The sequence below is a fragment of the Ochotona curzoniae genome, unplaced genomic scaffold (assembly GCF_017591425.1).
Source record: "Ochotona curzoniae isolate NIBS_2020 unplaced genomic scaffold, NIBS_Ocur_1.0 contig_2599, whole genome shotgun sequence".
NCBI classification, from domain to species: domain Eukaryota; kingdom Metazoa; phylum Chordata; class Mammalia; order Lagomorpha; family Ochotonidae; genus Ochotona; species Ochotona curzoniae.
The window spans coordinates 7,051,470-7,079,270 of NW_024465520.1; the positions used below are offsets into that span (position 1 = coordinate 7,051,470).

At 43.5% G+C, this 27,801-nt stretch overlaps 1 protein-coding gene across 2 annotated transcripts in view; it reads left to right on the plus strand.

Moving 5' to 3' along the window:
• Positions 1–3,773: 3,773 nt before the first annotated feature.
• The window catches only part of TSC22D2 (TSC22 domain family member 2), a 56,436-nt gene continuing 32,408 nt past the window's right edge, over positions 3,774–27,801 (plus strand). Inside the window, exons 1-2 of one of the 2 annotated variants that reach the window (XM_040974781.1) lie at positions 3,774–6,219; positions 16,546–16,617. In XM_040974781.1, the coding sequence (XP_040830715.1) occupies positions 4,412–6,219; positions 16,546–16,617 (1,880 nt within the window). In that variant the 5' untranslated portion in view covers positions 3,774–4,411. The remainder of the gene's footprint in view (positions 6,220–16,545; positions 16,618–27,801) is intronic. The other variant, XM_040974782.1, reaches the window with a different exon arrangement.

Here is a 27,801-nt window from a genome sequence, read left to right on the forward strand (position 1 = left end):
GGAGACAGGACTCAGCTCCAGGCACACCGCTACAGGCTGCAGCCATCCCAAGCAGTGTGTTAATTTTTGAGTTAAATGCCTGCTCCAGGACGCTGCTTAATTTTAACTAAAGTACTTTTTTTTTTTCTATCCAAAATGTTTCCTTATGTTAAATATAATACGCATTCATGGCAAATAAAAAGTCAGTTTTTTTTTGAATATTTGCAGATAACATTCTAGGAGCTTGTGATTATGAAATAATTCACCATCTGGTACCAATACCATTATATAATAATCTAGTAGAATTTGAGGGTATGATGTTTACAAATGAGAACGTCTTGCTGTCATCGCTGTGTTTTTTTTTTTTTTCAACACTGGAAATAGTTGTTAGTTTTGAAGTGGCTCTCCCGTCCCCACTCCCAGTAAGATTCCATACACAGTTGGAAGAAGTCTTCGAAGGAAGCAGCAAGTGTTAGGACAAGGTGGAAGCTCCGGGCAGCAGTGATAAAGGAGTCCCACAAACTCCGTGTTGGGGTGCCAGGATGGAGCCCCACGAACCTGCGGGGATTTCCCTAGTTCCTGCAGTGAGGTGACCATATTGCTTATTAGCAGCTCTGCCACACAGAGCACACACGGACCAGTGTGAACATCCTGCTTCCTGTCCTTTCATTGAAAGACTTTTAACTCTTCGCAAGCCAACTGTGAATGACATACATAGCTTTTAATGCTGTAAGGAGTGTTGTGCCATTTTTCACCTTCTCTGAACAATGATTTCACACTTATATGTAACAATGAGGATTTTTATAATTTAGTCATTTTTATACTTTAGTCATCACACTAGGCCCAGGAACTTTTTAATCTTATAAATGCTATTCCTAAAATGTCTTTTCATGGGCTGGCGCAATAACCTAGTGGCTAAAGTCCTCACCTTGCACACTCCGGGATCCCATATGGGGGCTGATTCTAATCCTGGCAACCCCGTTTCTCATACAGCTTCCTGCTTGTGGCCTGGGAAAGCAGAAGAGGATGGCCCAGGCCTTGGGACCCTGCACCCACATGGGAGACTTGGAAGAGGCTCCTGGTTCATGGCTTCAGATAGGCTCAGTTGCAGCCACTTGGGGAGTGAACCAGTGGACCAAATATCCTCCTGTCTGTCTCTCCTCCTCTCTGTATATCTGACTTTCCAATAAAAATAAATAAACCTTAAAAAATAAATAATATAGTTGGAAAAGTTAGGCATATAGCATATATTTTTCCAAAAGTCTCATAGCCAATGGCACTTTGAGCAATCTAGTGAATAAATGAAAAATTAAATAAATGTTTTTTAAAAAAGTCTTTTCACATACCCACCCTCTTTACCAGAAATTTAGAGTTTCACTTCATCTAAATTAGCTTCATCCTTACTTTCATTTCCTAACAAATACTTCATGTATTTTAAAGTAGAAATGGCCTTACAAATACCCAAGATTTTTCCTTTAAATGTGTGATTTAAGAATATCATGCCACATATTCAAAACGTTTCCATAATATGATAATGTAGGGCCTGGCATGGTAGCCTAGTGGCTAAGGTCCTTGCCTTACATGTGCCAGGATCTCACGTGGGCACCAGTTCGTATCCCAGCTGCTCCACTTCCCATCCAGCTCCCTGCTTGCGCCTGGGAAAGCCGTTGAGGATGGCCCAAAGCCTTGCGTTTTTGCACCCACGTGGGAGACCTGGAGGAAACTGAGGTCTCCTAGCTTGGGATGAGCTCAGCTCCAGCCTTTGTAGCCACTCGGGGAGTAAGCCAGCAGATGGAAGATTTTTCTGTCGCTCCTCCCCTGTTTATCTGACTTTCCAATAAAAATAAATAAATCTTTTAAAAACAAGTAAGATAATATAATCAAAAAAGTAGGCATACAACATATATTTTCCCCAAAGTCTCATGGCCAATGGCACTTTGAGCAATGTTGTAAATAAATGAAAAATTAAATAAGCTGCTGTACATTCATTTTATATGTAGCCAGTTCATCTAACCTACTGATGGAAAACTGTCCTGAACAATTGCTGGGGTTACAGATTTAGGGGAAACGAAACACTGCTCTAGCTCTCTCTGCCACAATGGCAGCAGAATATAACACCTTGTTCCTTTACACTCCCACCAGCTTCAGAAACAAGGATATTACTGTGGTCTTATTTCACAGCCTGACCTCAGTCACTGAGTTTCGAGGATACGGTTTCACACAAAGCTAAAAGACTTATCTGTGCATTACTTACAATGAAAACCAGAACCATATCCTCTCTAATTTTTAATTATCAGAATCTTTTCCGATAAGAAGGGGTTCTATTCTTCCAAGACTTAAGCACTGAGCAAAGCCACAGACAACACAATGATTTGTGTAAGTTATCATGATGTAATTACTAAATTTGCAGTAGTTAGAAAATCTTGATTTCTAGGAAGGCTTCCTAAAATTTTACCCAAATGATGACTTCTTTTTTTTTTTTTTTTTTTTGTTAATATATCAGAGTTGGAAAGTACACCATTTGTTGTTATGTTGCTGTTCGTTTAAAAGAATGGCCTTCCCAGTTTCTTTTGCTGGAGGGGAGCTATAAAATGGTAAACTGCCAGTACTTTCAGTTATTCTCTGTACGAGGAAAGGGCACTAACCCTTCAGGGTTGTTCCTGGCCAACTCAAACCAGGATCACCCTGGCTCCAACCAGGGGCTTCAGAATAAACAGAACAAAGCGCTCTAACTACTCCACGCAGCAGGTTCCACACTTGTGCAGAAAGTAAAAAGTTTCCAGAACGTACGTGAACTCTTCAGTCTGGAATCACAGCAGATCCAAGACAATCAGGATTACGTTCGTTCACTCTTATTCTTTCTTAAAACTGACTTCAACCTGGGCCAGAAACCCTCCGCTGATGCCATTGTTGGAGACAGAAGTGGCTGAGGGATCGTTTTTTTCTGACTCAATCTGGCTGGCTTTACTTGGTTAATCATCCTTATTCGTCTCAACATCTCACTGCCCTGATTGTGGTGCTCAACATTTATTTCCGAGACTTTTTAACTGAGTCGGCTCCTGCAGCGGGATCCCTCTAGATCCCGTTTAATTCTCCCCCCTGCGAGGCCCCCACGGCTATCGCCCTCCTATCACCAAGATTTCACTAAACATTTACACACAGCACATGACCTCCGGGCTTCCAGGGTCTCAGAGAACAAACAAAAATCATGAGATTAGCGGAGCTGCAAGCTTCACCGCGCCGGGAGTTCACAAACGGTCTTTAGCTCTTCAGCCCTTAAAGAACCGTCAGCGAAATTTTAAATGAAAAACATTTTAAAGAAAGAAAAAAAAAAAAAAAAACCGCTCCCCCAGTGTGTGTTCGCCTCTAGCTCCGCCCATCCACCCCCGGCTTCCACGCGAAGCTGCAGGAAACCGGAGGGGGCGGGGCGGTGACGTCACGACGCCGGTGCGTCACGGAGCGGCGGCGCTGGCGGTAGCTGCGGCAGCGGCGGCATTTTAGTCGGCGGCGGCGGCGGCGGCGGCGGTGGTGGGACTGCTGCTCCTCCCAGCATCCTTGGCGCGGCCATTTCAGCCCCATCTTGGCCGAGGGGAGGGCGCTGCAGCCGCCGCTTGAGCAGTTTGAATTTCAGTTTCTCCAGGATTTACGGCCGGGAGCACCGAGGAGGAGTTCGAGAAGCCAGCCTCCGCTCCCTCAGCCCCGCCGGAGCGCCTGCGCTCGCCCGGCCCGCCGCCACCGCCGCCGCCGCCCCTCACTCCTCCCCGAGAGGCGCGAGGGAGGCCGAGCCCGCCGCCCGCGGGGGTGGCTCCCCCTGCGCGGGGAGGACCGAGCCCGCCTCCCCTCGCCCCGGAGCGGGCTTCCGCCACCATGTCCCTGGGGCCGGGCTCCGGCTAGAGCCGGGCTCCGAGGGCGGCCGGCCGCACACCTCGAGGCAGCCCCGGCCCGCGGCTCCCAGCGCAATCTGGACTCTCCGGGCTCCGGCCTCGCCACTCCTCCTCCTCCTCCTCCTCCTCCTCGTCCTCGTCTTCGCTCCGCGCTGCCGCCGGCCGCGTCCTAAGGAGCCCGAGCGGGGCAGCAGCGCCGCCCCTCACGCCGCCGCCTCCTCCTCCTCCTGCTGCTGCTGCTGCTGCTGCTGCTCCTCGGCGCCCTCCCACTCCCACCCGGGCCTGCGGAGCGTGCGGACCGACTGAGCGCGGCGGCCCCGGGGGCGAGGCAGGAGCGGCCGGAGGGACACCCGCCGACCGCGGGCAGCAGGATGTCTGAGCGAGCGCCCGCCGCCCGCCCCGGCCCGTGACTCGTCCGCTCCGGACTTTGTGTCTTTGCCGAGGGGAGCCCGTGCTGTGCAGCCGCCGCCTCTGCCCTTGGCCGCCTCTTCCGGCGGGATCCCCGAGGAGCCCGGCGTGCCCCGGCGCCCTCCCGCCTCGTCCTCACCATGTCCAAGATGCCGGCCAAGAAGAAGAGCTGCTTCCAGATCACCAGCGTGACCACGGCCCAGGTGGCCAGCAGCATCACCGAGGACAGCGAGAGCCTGGACGACCCGGACGAGTCGCGCACGGAGGACGTCTCCTCCGAGATCTTCGACGTGTCCCGCACCACCGACTACGGGCCCGAAGAGGCGTGCGAGCGCAGCTCCTCCGAAGAGACCCTCAACAACGTCGGCGAGGCGGAGACCCCCGGGGCCGTGTCCCCCAACCTGCTCCTGGATGGGCAGCTGGCCGCGGCGGCGGCGGCGGCGGCGGCTCCTGCCAACGGAGGAGGAACCGTGCCGGCGCGCACCGTCGCCGGGGCCCTGGCCAGCAGCCTGGTGACGGCGGCCGCCCCGGTCTCGGGCACCCCGGCGGCGGCTGCGGCCCCGATCTCGGGCCCCCCGATCTCGGGCGCCCCGCCTCCGCCCCCCGCCGCTTGCAGCTCCCGCTTTCGCGTCATCAAGCTGGACCACGGCAGCGGGGAGCCGTACCGGCGCGGCCGGTGGACGTGCATGGAGTACTACGAGCGGGACGCGGACGGCAGCGTGCTCAGCCGCTCCGGGGACTGCATCCGGCACAGCAGCCCCGCCGAGCCCGCGGCCGAGCGCGACAGCGGCCTGGGCGCCACGGGCGGCTCGGTGCTGGTGCTGGTGGCCTCGGTGCAGGGCGCGCACGGGCCCGACTCGGGCCCTGACAGCTCGCTGGCTGCTGTGTCACAGCCGCTGCCCCCGCCGGACAAGGCGAGCCAGGCCGCCCCGGGCCCGCCGGCCTTCGGCGTCGCCCCGCCGCCGCAGCAGCAGCAGCAGCAGCCCCCGCCGGCCGCAGCCGGGCCCGGGGCTCCGCCGTTCGCCGCAGTGGCCGCCGCGCTGCCGGGCCAGCCGCAGGGCGCCCCGCCGGGCCCCGGCGCCCATGTGGCCCAGGCGCAGGCGGCGCTGGCCTTGCCTCCGCAGCCGGGCCCGGCGGTGGCGCAGCAGCCGCAGCCCCCGCCGGCCGCGCCGCCGCAGCCCTTCGTGTACCCGCAGGCCCCGCGAGCGGCCGGGCACGTGTTGGCGCCCTCGGGCCCCGGCGAGTACCTGCAGCAGCAGCAGCAGCAGCAGCACGTAGGCGGCGGCCTGCAGGCGCCCGGCCCCGCGCAGCCCCCGGCCGCCGCCTTTGCCGTGGCCCCCAGCCACAACGCCCCGTCGGTGGGCCCGCCGCTCCTGGGAGCCCCCGGCCAGCCCAGCGACGCTCTGGCCCTCGGCCCGGGGCCCCAGGCTGCCCTGGGGGGCGTGGGGCCGCCCCAGTCGGTGCCTGCGCCGCCCGTGGGTGGCAGCGGGCAGCTGGCAGCCCTGCCTGGCGGCCCTCACGCCTTGGTGCCCGGAGTTCCCAACGTGCCTGCAGCCGCGCCCGCCCCCAGCGTGCCTGGTGTGTCTACCACTTCTGTTACTATGCCAAATGTCCCCGCGCCTCTGGCCCCGGCGCAGCAGCTGGGCAGCCTGGCGCACGCGGGGCTGCCCCTGGCGCCTGGCACGCACAGCGCCCCCGCGAGTCTACCACAGTCGGACTTAAGCCAGTTTCAGACTCCAGCCCAGCCCCTGGCCGGGCCAGCTGACGATACTAGAAGAAAGTCTGAACCCCTACCTCAAGCGCCGCTCGCTCTCGCTGCGGAGAACAAGCCCGTCGGGAAGCCTCCCGCCGCAGACGCCCTGGCCAACCCGCTGCAGCTGACGCCCGTCAACAGCCTCGCCGCCTCCGTGTTCAGCATAGCGATCCCCGTGGACGGCGACGAGGACAGGTAGGGCAGCCTTGGTTTTCGATGCTCGCTAGGGACGCTTGGCCAAACCTTGCAGCTTTGGGAGACTCGTTCGGTTGGGCTTGTTGCAATTTAGTCTGTGCATTAGTCAGATTGCTTTGCTTGTGTCAGAATGAAAAAAAAAACAACGAGCTGATGAGGTTGGTCCTAGGCGTTTGAGGTCCTGAAAATGAGGAGGGCTGAAGCGCGGTTGATTCACCAGGATTGCTTGTAGCTTAAGCCTGGGGTGTCAGAGGCAGCAAGCAGGGAGGCCAGTGTCCCGCGCCCTGTCCCCTGTCCCCTGCTCTGGAATGCGGACAGCAGGCTTGTGAGTTTCGAGGCCGATACACAGAAAGTTTTTTTTTTGTTTGTTTTTGTTTTTTACCAACTTTGCATTTTGGAAACCCAGAAGGCCCTCTGGGGAAGCAGCACTGCGGGAGGCCTCCCGCCCGCGCCCCGGGGCCTCTGGACAAGGGTGATGGAGGAAGGTCCACCCTGGCTCTCCTGGCCTGCTCAGCTTCCGCCTTTCAATGAGGCTCTGCAGCAACTCCTCCAACATCACCACTTCCGTTTGTGTAGGCAAAAAGCTAAGTGTTCTTAAGTCCCAGTGAATCTTTCTGCTATTGGAAAAAGAAGGTATTGGGTAGAGCTTTCAGCAGTTAAAAAAAAAAAAAAGCTGTAATTTTTGACAATGAGTGATTTTATAGCAGAAGTGTCCACGCCAGTGACCGGCTCCCTCTGTCGAGGGGATGCTTCTTCAGAGAAAATGGGTGTATTTCTACACCAATTCTACAGCAGTTGGTGTTTGCTTGTGGTTTAATGAGGATTGTTAGTGGTTTTGGAGGAAATGTCATGTACAAATTTGACAAAGTACATTTTTAGAAACTCAGTTACCACATTCGTAAATTACAGAGAATGCTTCAGGTATTTTACAGGTTAGATATTTATTACCTGGGATTTTTCTTTTAAAGAAAATGCTAGTTAGGTTAAAATATGTAGAGTGCAATGGGATGTTAAAGGCTTTTCTGTTTCTTGAGTTCTTTCATATTCTTAACTTCTTATTTCTAATTAGCCTTGTGTTTTTGTTATATACTTCTGTTGGTTTTAAAAAATGCTCATTGAAATTCATTCAACTTCTCTGATTTTTGTAATTCAAAGTTCATCTTTTTTTGTAGGTGACTTGCTTGTGGTGAGTGTCCCACTTTGAGAACTCTTTAAGAGACTACCACGTGTCCATAAGTGAGCCCAGCTAGCTAGACGTTTTGTGTGGATGGGACTACCAAATAAAGGAACTGATACTACAGGCCACTACACAAAAGCTCTTCTCTAGTTGCTCCGATTTTCACACACAGGGCACAATCAAAAACCAGATTGAGTTTTTGCTCACCTGTAATAATAGTCAACAGGGGGCATCGTCCCCTTTGTATCTGCCAGAAGCTATTCTTTTCATCATTTCCTCTCTTTCTATAAACCGTCCCATATTCACGAAATAATGACTGGTTTTTCAACATCCCTTTTTATGTTTAAATACATCTATAGGTGAGGAATATATTCTCCCTCCTCTCCACACCTCTCCATTTTCAGCAAGTGTAATTACATTCCTCAGAAGTTTAAGATGATGATGCGGTGTGAAGCAGAGAACTGTTGCTAGGTGGGGACTCCGAGGCACACTCTTTAGGGTAGCACATCAGAGTTGCATTGATTACTCCTCTCACTGTGTTGACGATTGGTAATCTCGAGTCAAACATACGACTGAGCTACAGGCATACCGTACCTGTTGTTACCAATGGCCACAGCCCACCCAGTGAGGGCTTCTGCTGCTTGTGCAGCTCAGTTTTAAACATGGCACTTCCTCACCCCAGTCTTTAAAAATTGGCATTGCTTCTTAGATGTGCATTTCTAAATTTTGCTACAGTTTTCCATTGGTTATTAATTTAACCTGGTAGTTTCCAAGATGTAATCTTACACATTTGACTGTCACTGGACCAACACACCTGGTGAAGGAATAAACCAATTAAGTAGAAAAACATTTTGTAATGGAAAGCCTTTTGTAAAAGGCAGGGCATTTTTCAAGTATTATGCTTAAAATTAAATAATGCAGCTTTGTAGACGTATGTTAAAATTTACGAATTGAGTACTTTTGCAGGCACAATACAATGTGAAAAATCTTGATACGGTGATTTTGGATTATTTTTTTTTGGATTCTATAAAACATAGATCCAGGGCAAAAGTCCTGAGTAACTGTGAGTTAAAAACCTTTGACCAAAAGTGCTTTTCTTTAAAAAAAAAAAAAAAAAGTGAAACTTCAGTAAATCTGGTGTGTTTCTTAGAGAAAAGAAAGGAAAATGGGTAATCTAGACTGAAAACTATGTCATGATTTGTTCCATTACCTAATACAAGGCTCTGTGTTGCAATTTTAAAGAGCCAGGGCTTAGCTTAATACATATGTAATTCTGTTATAAAAGAGTTGATGGTTTTGTATGCAAAGAAGTTCCCTGTTAGCATTGCCACAGCTTAGTAATTACTGTAAAGTGCATGAGTTTCTATCGAGGCATTCTCAGTAGAATGATTTATGTGTACCAGTGACAAGCGTATGTAATCTGGTGGGTCTAATCGTACTTGAAAATAGAGTTCATAAAAACTTGCTCACTTTGCACTGAATGTTACAGGATTTGTTTAAACTACACGTTTAACAGCCTCCCCCTTTATGTAGATAGGCAGGGTACAAAATATTACTGGCCCTAAAAGGGACACAGTACAGCTTGCTTTCCATAGATAGCTGACCGGTGTGAACTCTGTGGGCTGCATTCCAGGAACTTGCATGAATGGCTGCAATTGTGAATGGTTAGCTGCAGCCAAAAGACTGTTGGAAACCTGCTTTTAGGGATCCCTTAGTGGAAGTACCTCTGTATCTTATTAATGATTTTGTGTAGTTTGCTATTGACTACTGATAACGAATTGTAAATTCTGACTCTCAAGCAACGTGTCTGGTATGAGACAGTGGTTTTTTTTTTTTTTTTTTTGCATTTTTGTAGTTTTTTCTTGAGAAGATTATACGAATGTATACTAGAAAATAGAGCTTTCACTTGTTACTGTGAAACCTGTAGGTACCTCACAGAGCTCTGTGTGTGTCTCACTACAGTTACTTGTAAAAACAAGTGGGAACTACTGCTCATTTGAACTGTGTTTCTTGGAAGCTTTACGTATCTTTACTGAATTTTGGAGGCAATTTTGCTTAAAGCTTGACAGTTGGTGTGGAAATCATCCATCTGATACCCTGTTAGGCTTCTCCAAAGGTATTTTTACCCAGAAGTTAGTAATCAGTGTAAAAGTCCTAACTACGTAAGACATTCTTTAGTATAACAATATTGGTGCATTCATGATTATTAAAATATAATTTAGTAAATACAATTTATCCTTAAGGAAATTACAGATTTTTAAACAAGCTGACGATTTCCCAAAGTACCTGAAAATCCTGAAACGAAGGGCTGTGTCAGGAGGCATGTGTCCTTTCATGTTCACTGGGATGTACATTGTTTAAAAATTTATGTGAGGTAAATGGTTCAGGACAAACATTGGTTAATATTTCAGAAAATGTAAGGAGAGGAGGGGCAGGGAGGAAAACAGATCTTGGCCTGTGTCTTACCTGTGAGAAGCTTGCTTTACAGTACGGGACTGGTAGTACAAGTGTTTATGTTCTGTCCTTCCTGTGAGTAAATAGAATACAGAATTCTGATAACATTGATTTGAAAATTGGGAGATAGATACTGGATATATGGATTCTTGCTGATTTGGAATGGAGTCTGTTTTTCTGCAACCAGAAAAAACTGGAAGCAGACATGCTCAGCCCCACCAGGCAGATGACAGACCCAGTGAATCTGTGAGTAAAGGCATAGCTGTTCCAACAGTATGAGAGGATTCAGGGAAGAGTTGGAAGTGGATAGCCAGGCCAGGAAAATAAACACGTGGGTGAGGTGGATCATGGTCGCAGTGGGAATAGGAAAGGTGGTCGCTGCTGAGGGACAGTAGACTCATTCCTGTTCGGTTCTTTGAGGACCAGTATGGATTGCCTTTTCTGAAGAGATGCTGTTTACTTCTTGATTGCATCTCTAACTAAAGTATGAGGAAGAAGAGGCTTTACACAAGCAGGTCTGTCTAGTGAAATTTACCCTGAATAAGAGTCTCTTAAGTAACTCCATACTAATGAGAAGAGAAGATTTTTTTAATAAGAAGTGTTAATAATTGGCAATATTTAAAGGGCACTTGTAGTACAGTCCCTGAATTGGAATAAATTTTTAACTTTTGGTTTTTCTTTACACTAAACTCAGTAATTACAGGATACTGTTGGAGATGGTGTAATATATATTTCAGATTTGGCTAATATTTAGGGATAATTGATAGGCTACTATATCTCAAAGTAGCTGCATAATTTCTCCTGTCAAGTCTGGTAGCTTGAATTTCATCTGTGTTACTCTAAATTGCTTGCTGCACAAATCTATTTGTTTTATTTGAAGCAGTTACAGAGAGAGCAAAGCGAGACAAATTTTCCATCCTCTGATTTGGTTCTCAAGTGGCCATGCTGGCCAGGAGCCAGAACTCTGGCCCATTGGATGGGTCTCCCATGAGGGTGGCAGGAGCCCAAGCCCCCTAGGCCGTCATCTTGTGCTGCTTTGTCAGGTGTGTTAGCAGGAAGCTGCATCAGAAGTGGAGCAGCTGGGACTCGGTGAGGAGCTGGCATCACCGGCAGTGGCTTAGCCCTCGGCACTCCAGTGCTAGTCTCTATTTACCAGATTTAAAAACCTGAATCATATATAAGTATTGATTTTTATTCGTTTGTATCCTAACATTAGTTTTAAAATGAGTTCTCATCCTTTAAGTTGTGCGTTTATTATGATGGGTAACTGAAAAATCTGTAGATAACAGAGTTAAGAATTTTTTTTTTGTAAGAGTGTACTTACACACTTAGGATGGTGGACAAATAAGTGAAATCTAAGTGTTAAATTATTTGAGCTCACAAAGCTTAAAAATTCTCACTAAAATTTGACTAAACAGTTCTTCTGTTAAATAGACTTTGTGGTCAGTGTGTCAATTACAGTAAATAATGCTTGGTATACTCTTAAGTGTTATTTATTATGTTAAATATGAACTAGCATTATAATTACACAGTTTAATTTGTGAATAAAGGATTTCCAAAGCAGAGTTTAAAGCAACACTTGTTTCTAAAGTAGAATTAGAATTCAATTTGACCAAGTGATTTTTTTAAAACTCAAATCTTTGTTTTGTCTACGTGTTTTTCAAAAACAAAACAAAGACAGTAAAGGGGAGGAGGATTCTTGTGATCAAATACAATCGATAAGGTATTTAATTGTGCATTGACTTTGCGGGTTGTCAGTTACAGAAAGGCAATGGAGTCAAGCACTCGGGCTAAAACTCAACTGTGCAATGCATTGGATGCACTTAACCTTGAGCGGGTTGCTTAGCACTCTTAAAACTTGCTTCTTCCATATGAAAAATGGTGAAAAGAGTAAATGAGGTGTGCAAGTTATTTGTGAACAGTGGTAACCTGACACAACATGTATGGCAAGAGGCATGAGGGTTACAGTGTCCAGACTGCCCTTCCAGATCAGTCTGCCATGCTGCACATCACACCAAGAACCTGTTTCTGATCTGAAAGTGTCCTTACTTGTACGGTATGGATGGAGTCCGAGAAAAGGAAGTACTGTTTTAGGCCAAACAGTCCATTTGTAGGAATATGGCAAATTGTATTCTAATTCTGGCTCAGTTAGCTGGTTTCTATGATCAAGTTACTTGCCTTTACTCAGTTTTTGTAAAGTATGAAGTCAGCAGTTGGAACCTGCTCAGATTTTTAAGGTTCTGTCTAGTCCATGTGCTCAATATGTGATTCCCTAGTTTTTGGGTTTTATTTTGTTGTTGCTAATGTGTTTATTGGAAAGGCAGATACAGAAGGAGATTTAGAGAGAAAAATCTGTCCACTGGTTCACTCCTCAAGTGGCCGCAATGGCTGAGCTGATCAGGAGCCAGGAGCTGCAAAAATTTGGGGCCTTCCATGTAGGTGCAGGGTCCCAAGGCTTTGGGCATCTTCCTGGGTCATAAGTAGCAAGTGGAGGGTTGGGAAGTGGAGCGGTCAGGACACAACTGGAGCCATTTGGGACCCTGGTGCATGCACAGCGAGAATATAGGCACTCAGGTATCTCACCAGCCCTTGGTCCCCTGCTTTCAAACGTGATGGAGAACCGCTAACTTAAACCTTTTGAATAGTGAATGAAATTAAGTAGTTAACAGGTTGAATGTCCATGGAAACATTGAGAGCAGCAAAATGTCAGTCATTCAGCTTGTGCCGTGCTATCTGAGTAGGAAGGACTGACGCACAGGAAAGACTGTCCTGCTCTCCACCATCTTAGGCTGTATGCAAATGAGTACTAAATGCATATTTGATTGACACTTTATGCCATAATGAAAAAATACAAGGTGCTACTGGAAACAATTTGGAACATCAGATTTGATTGGGGTGGAGAGAGAATAAATTGACTTTATTTAAGAATTGTTTTCTACATAAGTAATATGTTTATATAGTTTAAGATACACAAAGCAGCATAAATTGGAAGCCTGCCATCTGTGTTTTTTAGCCACCTGTTTTCTGTCCTCAGAAGCAACACATTGTTCTTCTGAGACTCTTAAACTGAATCCTAAAAGAGATGAGCTTACAAACCATGGATGAAGGAAACTTGTGAAATGATATGCAAGAGTGAAAATCTCATATTTGGAAAGTGATCTCACTAATTTGACCAGAGCGAAGGACTTAAATGGAGGAGTTTTGAGTCAGCCGAAGGCCAAATTCTTATCCAGTGGAATATGCTAGCTAGTTTAGTATAAGTAGTTCTACCTAAGTAAAGCCTTAATTATGGTGAGACATTTAGTATATATTGAGATGCTTTACCAAAAGTTGAGTTTTACACAGCTGTGTAGAAACTATAATCTTATATAAAAATAAGGATCAGGTTTGTGTCAGACCCTGTCTATATCTAATCTTATTTAATCTTTTCGATAACCTGAAAGAAATGTTTTCTTCCCCCTTTTTAAATGAGGATTGTGAGGCTGTGAGTTGAGTCACAACGTTTAAATAATAAGACATACTCCATACTAAAACCTTTGGTTCCAAAGCCATTGCTCTGGGGGTATTCAGAGTCAGAAGTCTTGTTTTATTAAGTGGACGGTAAGATGGGGAGGACAAGCTGTTGCAGCTGCAAATTTGTTGTATTATAACCCTTAAGGAACCTTTAATCTGTTAACCCAGATATCAATGTTGGAAAACGCCCTTATTGATTTTTTTTTTTTTTTTGTTCGAAGATTGATTTATTTGAAAGGTAAAGAGATGGAGAGGGAAAGATCTACCGTCTGCTGGTTTGCTCTCCAGGCGGCTGTGAGGCCATGAACTGGGAGCTTCATCAAGGTTTCCCACCAGGGTACAGAGGCTCAGGAACTTGGGACATTTTCTGCTACTTCTCCAGGCATTTAAGTGGAGAACCAGATTTGAAGTGAGGCAGTCAGGATTTGAACTGTTGCCCATATGGGCTGCCAGCATTGCAGGCGATGGCTTTGCTTCTTGTGTCGATGCCTGCCCAAGAGGGTTCTGCAGTGGACTTTAAATGTCTGCAAGAGAAAGTAAGGTGTTTGGGAAGTTTGGAAGTCATACACCTCACCCTTTAAGCTTCCACAGTTTTTGTTGTAACTTAATTTTGAGGTGTTTGTGGGACATAATATTTCTCTAATACATTTTAAAATTATGCCTTTCTCATGCTTCAGGCTTGAAAGCAAACAAACACACACACCTGTAACCTTGAAATGATGCATCTGACAATATTTACCTGGGACTCTCAATTTTAAGTCTTTGGCCCTTCAGTATTTACAGAGGGTGCTTTTTCCTCTCAGACCTTGAAGCTTCTTGACAAGCTCGGTTGCCCAGATTTTTTTAGTTTGCTGATTAGTCAGTGTTTGGAGAGTAATTATTAGTAGTAGTATTTGCTACAAAATCCTCATTTATAGTTAACATTCCAGGTAAAATGGTCAGAAACAGTAGCACATACTATGTCATGCTAAGTTCTAATATGGTGAAAAGCGGCCTGGCAAATAAGTATATCTTGAGGTTATGCAAAACACTAAGCAAGTAGTTGTTAGAAGCCTCTTAGTGTTTTATTGGTTATTAGCAAGTCTAATCAGTGCCTTTGGTTGCCTTGGAGAACTTAGGGTTAAAAGGGGGGGAAGGGCAAGCAATGCTAGTATACATATTAATATTGGGCTTTGTTGATACTCTGACAACTGCTGATTATCTAAGAGATCCCTGGTCCCAGCACGGTAGTCTAGTGGCTAAATCCTCACCTTGCATGCGCTGGGATCCCACATAGATGACAGTATCCCAGGCTGCTCTACTTCCCTTCCAGGTCCCTATTTGTAGCCTGGGAAAGCAGTTAGAAGATGGCCCAAAACCTTGGGACCCTGCACCTGCATGGGAGGCCTAGAGGAAGCTTCTGGCTCCTGGCTTTGGGTTGGCTCAGCTCCAGCCATTGCGGCCACTTGAAAAGTGAACCAGTGGATGGATGATCTTTCTCCTCTCTGTAATCTGCCTTTACAATAAAAATAAATAAATAAATCTTTAAAAAGAGAGATCACTATGTACTGGTTAAGTTGTTAAATGCTTTCCCAAAATACTTCTTTTAATTTAACATGTGGCATAAAATGTGAGTCTTTAATCTGAATTTTGAAATAATGGAATTCTGTATATGCAGTGGTGTTTCATGACCAATCTACTGGTTTGCTCCCCGCATTGTCGTGACGGCTGGGGTAGGCCAGGCCAAAGCCAGGTTCTTTCACATAGGTGATAGTGGCCCGAAGACGTTGGCCATCTGCTGTCTCACAGGTGCAGGGAGCTGGGTTGGAAGTGTAGCAGCCAGAACTTGAACTGGCACAGTTAAAAGGGATGCCAGCATCACAGGCTGTAACTAAGCGTGCAGCACCAGAGAGCCTCAGAACTGCCGTGTTGTGTCAGAACCCAAGTTTGGTTTTTTGTTGTTGGTGGTGTTTTTGTTTTTTTGTTTTTTATAGCCACTGAAATGTCTGTATGCTGGAAAAAAAAAAAAAACAACTAAATCTGAATACTTAGTTATTTCACTGTCCTATAAGGCGAGAGAGTGTTACGCCCATTTAACAGAGCCAGCATAGTCCAAGTATAACTCTGTTGTGTGTTTAGTGGTTTAAGAGCATAAACTCTGGGACCAGATTGTCACTACTAACTAACATCAGGCAAGTTTCTATAATCTGACCCAGGTTTTTTTTAATCTCTGAGATGAGGAGAATAATAGCACCTAGCTCTTAGGGCCATTCTGAAATATAATAAGCAGTTTCTTAACTGTAGTTATTACTCTGCTCCTGCTTGAGTGAAGAGCTTTTAAAGTGAAATATGACAGGTTTTTGTTTTGCTCCCAACTGTGTAGCTTGGGGAATTGGAGAGATTATGGAAGCAGTGAGGAGGAGAGAGGCCTGCGAGGGGGCAGATTTATCAAAAGTTTAGTTCCCTAAGTATTCCTGAAGTATGACGTGGATCATTCTACTGCAAACTTGTTCACGTGAGCCCATCCGTTAGGATTCTGTGGTGGTGGTCCTGGGGATGTGCCCCTTAGGAGTGGTAGAACTGAGTGATAGTTATGTTAGACAGACTTCTACCTTTGACACAGGCGAGGAGTTGGAAAGCTGCCTTTTCCCTGTGCTTAGAGAAATCACACATACGTGTTGGGGATTCTGAAAGTGGGAATAGAAGAAATCAAACTTGAGAAAGGCCTCTTCATTGTTCATTAACAAGTCCTTCCTGCATTTCATAAATCCTAAGAGGAGTTTCTGCATTGTGAAGGGATGGACTTACTTAGTTTGCTTAAAAATTCATGCGAGAACTGCTTTGCTAAATTGCTAAACCAAAGGCATTTGATACATATTAGTGTTGGTCAAACTGAGAACTGATCACATTCATATGTATCCACATAGAGAATTAGATGCTGCTTAATATCTAATTTTTTTCCTGTGTTATCTTTCTGTTAGAATTGTTCTAAGTTACCACAGGGGGTCTCCTGGATTTTATCTGGTTTTTAGTTTCTTCAGTGTTGTTCTGAGCAAGTTTATGTGATGTTTCTTCTCTTGATTTTATGAAAGCAGTTTGCACGGTGTTAGAAATTTAAAATCTTCCTTTTTTATTTTTTTGGAAAGTGGTGGTGTTACTGTACATTCTCAACCTCATTTCCATTTGATTCTCGGATCTCACAGGAATCCTTCAACTGCTTTCTACCAAGCGTTCCATTTGAACACGTTTCAGGAATCAAAGAGCCTCTGGGATAGGTATGAATACTTCCGTAACATATGGAATGCATACATGGGAAAGTGTATGCATGAACTGCTTTGCACTGTACTGGTTTCTTGTGATTAAAACTGATGTTTATTTATTTTTTTTAGAGGGGAAGCTATGGGGTATCTAGCATGGAACAAAGCAGCAATATAAACCAAAAGGCTAATGTATATTTTGAAAGAATATAAACATACTTTTCTTTTTAGTGCATTTTGTGCAATGTACTTTTTAAAGGATTTATATATTCTATTGAATTTGATATGAAAGCCACAAGTCCAACATATTTTAATGCAAAAGTATTTTTGGTTTTGTGCTAATTTGTGAAGTTTCTCTATGACACCTGTCATAATACAAAGCAAGATTTTGTCTCAAATTAAAAAACTGGAGAAGGGACAAGACCAAACTATAAAAACAGTCATTTGATTTTTAGAAAGAAATTTAAATATATTTTGTTTACTAGAATTCACTGGATTTGCTTTATTGATGTGCATACTCCTAAAACAATTTGCTTTCTCAGAAAAGATTTTATTTTTAACTTTTTAAAATATAGGGTATAGTTGTGAAGTTCACTTAATTTAAAAAATTTGGTTTATCTTTCTGCTTAACCCATTTAAAGTAGTATGTGCTCTATTGGATTATTTTGCTGAATATTTATTAGCACTCTGTCCTCCTGTGTTTAATTAATATGAGTGCAAAGAGCATTTAAAATCCACAGAGAGCTTGCTAGATTTCTTTTTAACTCTTGCCTGGCAATGCATTTGTGTCTTCTGGCATAGTTCTAGATACTGCTCATGGATTCCACCTACCTCTTTTATTAGAAAAAAATTGTTGCTCAATGCATGTGTAATAGCAAAACATGGGCCACATGGCCTGGCAGCGGTAGAAGATGCTTTAGGTTCTTAGGTTTGATTGGCTGGCGTGTGTCATTTTAAAGTCATTGTGTGACAAAATATCTTGTTGATACTGTGTTACTTATCAGAAATGTTTTGAGCTTTAAAAATTTGATGTACTTTATTTATAAAATCAACTTTGAAATAGTTCCGCCATAGTAGTGTAAATTATTACATAAATGTAAATTAGCGCATGAAATAAGCATCAAAGTTTCATAACTTGAGTAGTTTACCAATTACAGCAAGAGAATGAATAGTTTAAGGTGTACTTTATACAAGGGAAAAAATAAGTCTTTAGAAATGTATTAAGAGTAGTTTTCACAAGTGCACCAATTTATTGCAAATAGCTAACTTTTGTGAGCTGCCGTGATACTAATATGAATGTCTTATTTTCATTGAATCAGTATAGAAAGGATTGCACTTTTTTTTCTTAGTTTGGATCTGATATTAAAAGGTTTGAGAACAGCCTTTGAAGTTGCCTACTCATAATTTGCTGTTACAGCTAAAATACTCGTTATTTGTTCTGTTTTTTTAGATACCAGAAACTTTTAAGGTATCATAAATGAGGCAAGTTACTCTACCTGTAGTTAGTTCCTCATGAGCTGGAAATATTTTCTCTTCTCCTTGGAGCCTGTTGACCATAGCCAAAGAAATTAACAGATACTTGTCTGTAGTGTGTTAATGCCAAAATAGAACCAAATTCTAGATTAGCCATCTTCATTGTAAGTTAGCCTGTTGGTACAAACAAGACAGGCTTAATCTAGTAGAAACTGAGTTACCTTCCTTTCAAGTTTTCAACTGGCTTATTTAATATTTGTTTAAAAAAGGAGCAAAATATTTGATTAAAAGAGTAATGGCTAGCTTTATGAGTTCTCACCATCTACAGCGTGAGTTGGCACATATCCAGACTTGCTCTTAACTTCTGTCAGCTCTTAAAGTACTGTGGGACTATTTATTCATTGCAGATAAGGGTGCAAGATCTTTTTGAACCTTGAAAAATATGAAATATAACTCGGTGTTATTTTGTACCTCACCATGTCATTTGTTCATATTTTACTATCATAAATTTTTAAAAATTATTTTACCATTTTAGCAAATATTTTTCAGAGATTTTTTTTCTTTTATTGGAAACGCGGATATACAGAGAGGAGGAGAGACAGAGAGGAAGATCTTCCATCCGATGGTTCACTCCCTAAGTGATTGCAATGGCTGGAGCTAAGCTGATATGAAGCCAGGGGCCAGGAGCTCTTCTGGCTCTCCCACGTGGGTGCAAGGTCCCAAGGCTTTGGGCCGTCCTCAACTGCTTTCCCATGCTACAAGCAAGGAGCTGGATGGGAAGTGGTGCTGCTGGGATTAGAACCGGCACCCATATGGGATCCTGGCGTGTTCAACGCGAGGACTTTAGCCACAATCACGCAGGGTCCCAGAGATGATTCTAATAGGTAAAATCATCCTAAGGTTTAAGGAACTGAGTCTCTCACGCTATCTACTGCATTATCTGCTTGCGTTGAGGCCTAAGGTTGACTACCAGTGTTGCTGGATAACCATATTTCAGGCCAGGCTCCTGTTTGTGAATTCTCGGAATCCTTTTCAGTTGGGACAGCATTTTAGCCCTTGTCGGTTTTCATTACACCTGCCCTAAATACCTCAAAGATCCCTTGTTTTGCCTTTCTTGAAAGATTGCAGTCTCCTGTTAATTATTTCAATTCAGGAGAATATATATATATATATTTTTAAAGATTTATTTATTTACTTACTTATTTCTTTTTTTGCAAACAGTAAAGTTTATTTGTGAAGGGACCGAGGAAGCAGGGAAGGGAAGGAAGGGGAAGCACCTCCGGAAAGGAAGCTGGGAGGTGGGGTGCCTCTCGAAAGAGGAGGGAGAGACACCAAAAGATTTATTTATTTTAATTGCAAAGTCCGATATGCAGAGAGGAAGATCTTCTGTCTGATTATTCACTCCCCAAGAGGCCTCAACGGCCAGTGCTGTGCCAATCCAAAACCAGGAGCCCAGATTCTCTTCTGGGTCTCCCAAGCGGATGCAGGGTCCCAAGGCTTTGGGCCGTCCTCAACTGATTTTCCAGGCCACAAGCAGGGAGCTGGATGGGAAGTGGAGCAGTTGGGATTAGAACCGGTGTACATATGGGATCCCGGCGCATTCAAGGCAAGGACTTTAGCTACTAGGCTACGCCAGGCCCAGGAGAATCTCTTTTAATCAAAATTTAATATACCTTTCTCTACATTAAATTTTTCTAATGCCCTTTTCGTCCCTTCCTTCTGAATTAGAATTAACAAGTTGAGATGATTTTTGCTAGTCTGTCTTACTCTCCTTACGTCAATATTCAGTATTTAATATATAAACACTCCTTACATCAGTATTCAGTGCTTTGTCAGTTGTTATACTAAAATTCAAGCTATTACAAAGCCTTCCTTTTTGTTTTCCTATAAATGCCATCATGGTTTCAGCCTTTATTTTTCATTTGCAAGGTGCATACAGAGGAAATCAACTTTTCAGAATTTTAGGTTTAAATTTAAGTTTAATTTTATTTTAAGCTTATTTTAAAATCATCACACACTGGGCATGTTAAAGTGGCTCAGGAGGTAAAGCCATCTTTAAATATAAAAGTAGAAACTAACAACTTAAAATTAATCATCAAAAGAACTAAGGTGAATAATGCAGCATCTATAGTTTTGTAGGAGACTATGTAATTTGAAGTCAATTTTTAGTAGTAGCCTTTCAGCATTCCAAAATAGTGATTTTATTTTTAAAGATTTGCTATTTGCTCTTTTATTTTAAAGTCAGAATGACAGCGAGAGAGGCGCAAAGTGATCTTCCATCTACTGGCTGACTCTCCAGGTAACCAGGCCAGGCCAAACCCGGAAGGCAAGGAGTTCAGCCAGCCTCTGCTGCTTCCCAGGCATATTAACAGCCCTACAGCACAAGCAGAGGAACCAGGCCTCGAGGGGCATTCCTAACGTGATGCCAGTTCCCACACGGTGGCTTAACCCACTGTGCCATGACACCCCCAGAAGATTTCTCTTATGTAAAGAATCCATTTTTAAAGTTCATTCTTGGTTTTGATAAGACAATAGAGTTTGTTTAGAAGCATCCTGATAACCATGGGGATCAGGCTGCCATTGAGAATTTGTTCATAACTACGGAGCAGGCAGTTTTACCCTTAGCCTTACCAGGCCAGTGAGATAGAGGAGTAGTACAGAGAGGACACTTCTGTCTAGGTAAAATGAAAGAGAACATCAAGTAGCTTATAAGGATGTAGCCTTATTAATAACCATGTACAGTGTTTTTATGTTTATGAAGAAAAATGCATAAATGTAGTCAAGAAGTCAAAATAACAGTTGTTAGTACACCGTAACTTTGAGCCAGATTGTTGTTCCTCAGGATAATTTAAGGAGAAATTAGTAAGGAAAATGCAAATAGCAGACACGGACCTATTAAATGAATGTCTAAATAAGTTAATAAAAAGTCAGTAGTGGGCTGGCATGGCATGGTAGCCTAGTGGCTAAAGTCCTTGTATGCGCTGGGATCCCACGTGGATAACGGGTTGTGTCCCAGGCTGCTCCACTTCCCATCCCCCTGCTTGTGGCCTGGGAAGGCAGTCAAGGATGGCCCAAAGCCTTGGCACCCTGCACCCATGTGGGAGATCTGTGTGAAGCTCCTGGCTTAGGATTGGATCAGCTCAGTTCTGGCCATGGCAGCTGCTTGGGGAGTGAGCCAGTGGATGGCATATCTTCTGTGTGTCTCCTTCTCTCAGTAAAACCTGACTTTCCAATTAAAAAAAAAAGTCAGTATTAAGACTTTATACCAAATACTTGATATATACATGTATTTTTATAGTTATTATCTCTTCTGATTACATCTAATTTTAAAATTATTGGATAAAATAAATAAAATTTTAAAAAATTCTGTCATTGTTCTCTAAGCTAACAGTGAAGTTAAATGTGAGTTAAAACTAAGCTACTTATGCTATAAATAACCATCCGTACCATGAAAGACAATTGGCTAATCTGGTTTTTTAAATGCTCAGTGATATAACTTTTTAGATTAGTTTGTTTCTGGGAAAGGCAGAGTTCCAGGAAGGATGAGAAAGATAATCTTTCCTTGAATGGTTGACTCCCCAAATGGCTGCAACAGCCAGGACTGGACCGGGCTGAAGCCCAGAACTTCAGAACTTCTTACAGGTCTCCCACATGGATGCAGGGGCCCAAACAGATGACTATCTTTTGCTGCTTTCCCAGGGGCATTAGGAGGGAGTTGGATCAAAAGTGGAGCAAGGGGTTCTCAAACTGGCAGTTACATGGAATGCCAGTGTTGCAGGCATAGGTTTAATTTGCTATGCCACAATATTGGCTCCAGTGACAGAACTTTGTAAAATCTTTAACTCTAAGTTTTACAAGAAAAGTAGGGCCCAGCACCATGGCCTAGCGGCTTAAATCCTCTCCTTGAATGTGCCAGGATCCCAAATGGGCGCTGGTTACAATCCTGGCAGCCCCACTTCCCATCCAGCTCTCCCTGCTTGTGGCCTGGTGAAACAGTCAAGAAAGGCCCAAAGGTTTGGGACCCTGCACCCACATGGAGACCTGGAGGAAGTTCCAGGCTCCTGGCTTTGGACCAGTGCAGCTCCAGCCATTACAATCACTTGGGGAGTGAAACATCAGCCAGATCTTCCTCTCTGTATATCTTATTTTCCAATAAAAATAAATAAATCTTTAAAAAAAAAAAGTACACCATAATTAAATACAACTCAAGTGTAACAACACCTGCGTTACCCGTACTAAGATCAAATACAGATTCTAAGTTCACTTCATGATCTCTTCGTGCCTCCTGCCAAGCCCTTCTCTCTCCTTAGCCTGACTAGGAGTATTTTCTGTAAATAGAATCAGGCACTGTGTATTTTGTGTCTGGCTCTTTCACCCTGCATCTGTCTGTGTGGTTCTGCATAGTTGTAGACCTGAACTACCTAATTACAAAAGATCACAATATGAGATAGTTGATGGAGATCGTTCCTGATTATATATTCTCACCTGGTAATTACATGTAAGTATCTTAAGGATGATCCCAGGCCATTTCTTAGCCAGTCTAAATATATTCCCTATTCCTTAGTGCTTACATGATTTACTCAGATTATATTTCATTGTATTTTTGAACATCTGGTATAAATGATCATCAAAAAAGCCAAAAATTAGAAAAATAATTTTTATAATTATTTTTATTGTTAAGGCAGATTTATGGAGAGGAAAGACAGAGATGATCTCTGCGCTGGTTCACTCTCAGGATAGCCAAATCAGCCAGAGCTGTGCCAGTGCAAAGCCAGGAGCCAGAAGCTCTTCCGGGTCTCCCACGTGGGTGCAGGGTCCCAAGGCTTTGGACCATCCTTAACTGATTTCCCAAGCCACAAGCAGGGAGCTGGATGGGAAGTGGAGCAGCTGGGACACGAACCTGTCTGTGCCCATATCTCGCACTTGTAAGGTGAAGATCAGGCAAGCCTGAAATTAGAAAGTAGTTTAGATGACCTTTTAGAATGTGTCTACTACTCTCCTGCCCTTTGCTTTTTGAAGTTTTAAGTAGTTTTATGTTTAAAGTTGCATAAATACAAAATTCCTATCTATCCACCATCTAGCTTTCCTTTACATTCATATCCTGTACAATGTCAATGTGGTTATCAAACTAGGGAATTAACATTGATATAATACTATTCAAAAGTCATAGATTTTACTTGAATTTTACCCCTTTCCCTTTTTTTCCCAAAGATTTAAAAAATTTATTGGAAAGGCAGTTACTGAAAGAGGAGAGGCAGACATCTTATCCATTGGTTCACTTCCCATATCCCTGCAACAGCTAGAGTTGGGGTGGTCCGAAGCTGGGAGCCAGGCCCTTCTACTGAGTCACCCACACGGAGTAGGGGCCCAAGGACCTGGCGTGCTCTCTGCTGTTTTTCCCAGATCATAAGCAGGGAGCCACATTGGGAGTAGAACAGTTAGGACTCCAACCAGCATGCAAAGGCTTAGCATGTTATGCCACCATGCCAACCTGAATTTTTCCACTTTTTAATGTCTTTTTTTCTGTTCCAGAATCCAGTCTGAGATCCCACATTCCATTTAATCATTATGTGACAGCTTATTGGGAATAAAAATATGCATGAATGTCGGTGATAAATAAACCCTCCCCCCATAGATGACACAGCAGCACCATAGGAACTAGAGAATTCTTCCTTACCAGGTGCCAGGCAGTAAAATAACTTATAGAGAATAGTGTCTCGTATGTTACAAACTGGATGGTGAAAGAGTTCCTGAAGGTTAACTTGATTCAGTTACGGGCCATACTCGGAGCGGACACCTGTGCATGTAAGGTTAGGTCGCAGCAGGCTCTTCTGACTTGGGGAGTTAAAGCACCTCTGGAGCGGTGTTTCTTTTCCAGTCTCAAGTTCCTGCACCCAGAGGGGACACCTGCAGGGAGCTCCTGGCGCTGTGCTGGCCTGCCCTTCCCCATCCATGTGGGCATTTGGGGAGTGAACCAGTGGAGATGATACGTGTCTGTGTCACTGTTTGAAATGGAAAAAAAAAAATCTGTTCTTAGAATATTCTGACAGCGTTATTTCCTCACCCAAAAGAAGAGAACATATTTGAATCCTTAATTTCAAAATTGCAAGAATAGTACAAAGAACTCCAAGAATGATCTTACTAAGATTCAGTGTTTACATTCTTTGCCTTACCATCCTATTGTTTTAGAAATTTCTTGTAATTTGTGAATATCATCCCTTTAACCTCAAATATGTCTTAAGATTATTTTGTTATATACCAACAACATATCAAGTTTGGGATGTTTAATGTTGATATGCTCAATGGTAACAGTAGTATATGGTTCGTATTTAGATTTTGCACATTGAACCAATGTCCTTCATGTAGCTGACCCAAGAACCCCAGCACTTTATCACCTGATTACTTTTAGTTTTTAGGCACGTGTGCTTTTTTTTCTTCCCTGTCGTATATGAATATACACTTGGATTAGTCTCCTGCAAGACTATTTAAATTTGAGGCCAATGTCATGGCCCGGCAGGCTTGTCCTCTACCTTCAAGAGCAGGGATCCAGTATAGACAGTGGTTCATGGCCTGGCTGCTCCACTTATTATCTATCCAGCTCCCTGCTTTTGTCTTGGAAAAGCAGAGGAAGATTGCCCATATCCCTGGCATCCTGCACACCCATGTGGGAGACCCAGAAGAGGCACCTGGCTTTGGATCAGCTCAGTTCTGACCATTGCAGCCATATGGGGAATGAAATAGCAGATGGAAGACTTTTCTGTCTTCCTTTCTGTAAATCTGCCTTTGTAACGAAAATAAATACTTTTAAAAATGTTTAAAATGTACATTTCTGTAGAAAAGGCAGAACAGTGTTCTGGGTAAACTTTTTTTTTTTTAAGTCTGTCTCCCTACCTTTTATTATTGGAGACATGTAAAGAAATGGTGCCTAAAATCTAGGGGAAACTGGGGAAGAAATCTTATTTGGGAAGAAACCTTATTTTTCTAAGTTTGAAGGAGGGGTAATGAAAAAAAGAAGATGTAGATATTAATATAGGTATCTTAGAATAGAAAGAAGTATATTTGTGTCCTGTTTTTTGACTGTGTATTTTGTGTGTGTGAGTTACATAGGAGTTTTAATTATCTTGAAAAAAAATTGTCTCACAAATTATGTATTGTTACTTGGCTCATCAGCTGCCAGGTTTTTGACCCTAGATCTTGGCTCATTGCTTGAAATGGCGTTTTGCTGGTTTGTAGTTGTCTCTTGGGTTTTCCATGGCTAGGAGAAGTAGGACACCTGACATGCTAACATCTATTTTGAGCACGTTTCCAGACTTAAGAATTGGCAATGAGCAATTATTTCTTAGCTTCTCACCCTCTGTGCTCCTGCTTACTTTTTTCCCACTTCCTTCTTGGTTATCTAGTACGTTTTTCAATTTAACATGCCTTAGCCCATTACAAGAGGTCTTGATAATTCTGTTCAGGGTGAGATTTGAGAAACGGGAAAGATTGCCATGGTTGGTAAAGGTCTCACTTAAAAGAAAAATTCTTGTAGCTTTCACCAAATGGAATTTAAATAAACTAAGACTTTGAGTGCAACAAAACGTGTGTGTGTGTGTGTGTGTGTGTGTGTGTGTGTGTGAAGATAGCTTGCTGAACGATTTTTTTCTATCAAATCTGTAGCAAAGCTTCTTTAGATAAGAAGGAAATGAGTGACTTGAACTTGCTGAATCAGGACAACCTTGGGCATCTTTTCGTGTTTTGTTTTTTCAGTCTAGTACTGAACAATTTGAAAAAAATTTTTTAAGATGATTTTTTTATTGGAAAGTCATATATACAAAGAAAAGGAGAGACAGAGAGGAAAACCTTCCACAGATTCACTCCCCAAATGGTCGCAGTGGCCAAAGCTGAGCCAGTCCAAAGCCAGAAACTTCTTCTGGGTCTCCCACATAGATGTAGGATCCCAAGGCTTTGGGCCGTCCTCGACTGCTTTCCCAGGGCACAGACAGGGAGCTGGATGAGAAGTAGAACAGCTGGGATACGAACTGGTGCCCACAAGGGATCACGGTACATTGAAGACGAGGACTTTGGGCACAAGGCTAGGGCCCCTGAAATTATTATTCTTAAAAGATTCGTTTGTTTTATTTGGAGAGCCAGAGAAAGGAATATTGATTTTAATTACTGTATTTTCAAGATTTATTTTACCTGCAAATCTGTGAGGGTGGGCAGAAAGAGAGAGGGATTTTCTATCTGCTGGTTCGCTCTCCCGATGGCTGCATTGGCTATTTGGGATCCAGGAGCTGCTTCCAGGTCTCACATGTGTGCAGAGGCCCAGGGACTTTTGTCATTCTCTGCAGGTTTCTCAGACCATAAGGCAAGGGAGCCAAGATTGGGAAGCAGAGCACCTGCGAGCAATGCCATGTTGGCAGGCGGATTAGCCAGTTATGCCACCGTGATGGCCCTACATTAGAATTACTTTAATATTTTGTTAACTATTCTAGTTAACATTATTTTTTTAATTAAGAACTACGTTAAATTTTATGATAGAAAAGTCTTAATTAGCCTGATCTAAGTTAGATTCTGTGTTTAGGTTTTAGTTCACTACTTCCAAAATATTTTTCATATTTGAGAGAACAAAATTTATATAAACCAGTAGTGGCAATTTAGAAAATCCATTGGAAAATACCCTGAGGCAGGAGCATTCTTCCGCCCATTTGCCTCCAGTTTGCTTTCAGAATTTGAAGATCGTGATTGTAAATACTAAAAAAGTTAGTAGCCTCAGTTGTGTTTTTCAGTTTTTAATCCTTTTATATTTGCCCTCAAAATAGTGGTGTGCTGCATAAGTGTATAGTGGCTGCCCACTACTCGGTTGCTGAATACCACATACTGAATTTTTTTCTGACTTCTTAAGAATTGATACTAAAAATATCCACAGTAGCTAGGTGTTTCCTCCTGATAGCAAAGTATTGTAAATACATGTTACCTGGGTCAGAAATATCTTTGTGCTTCCCTGCTTGGTACTAAAGCATTGCTGTTCCCCCGTGCTGCACACTCCTGGAAGGGAGTGAGACAAGGAGGGGAAGAGAGTTGCAGTGTCTGATGGAGCTCAGTCCTGTCATAGAGACTTGTTAACCATTGGTTCAGAAAATTCTGGGTTTATTTACATCATCTGGTCTTTTTAAGATATTGCTTACTTAGTCTAGAACTAGAAAATATTGCTAGATGTATTTCTAGGGTGATCATAATTTGTTTAAAGAAAGAAGAGATATCAACTCAGAGGTGTATTTTGTGATGATATGTGAAAGCTGTTTACTGTTGGCTGTTTCCGAACAAGTTCAGGGTCAGAGGCACATCCGGGGAACCAAGCATCAAGGTCCTAATTACATATATTCACATGAGTGCATAACTGACCTACCTGCTTTGCTTTTTTTTTTTTTTTTTCTAGTTTGTTTTCTTGTTTTGAAAGATTGAGGACTGATTTGTTTAATGACCTCAGAGTTGTTTTTGAAACAATGCATACACTAAATGCTTACATTTTATTTGTGCATTTGGATTTTAGCATGGCTCATTGTCTTAAATTATGTCTTGTACCAACACTAGATACATTAAGTTTCTTGTGATTGTATGTTTTGTATGTTAATTTCTTGAAACATACTGTCTTTCCAATATTGTTACTCTGTTGAGTACATTTGGATTAGCAAAAAAATAAAAGTATCAAGTGAGCGCTATAGCCGGTACTGTGCTGATCTGAAG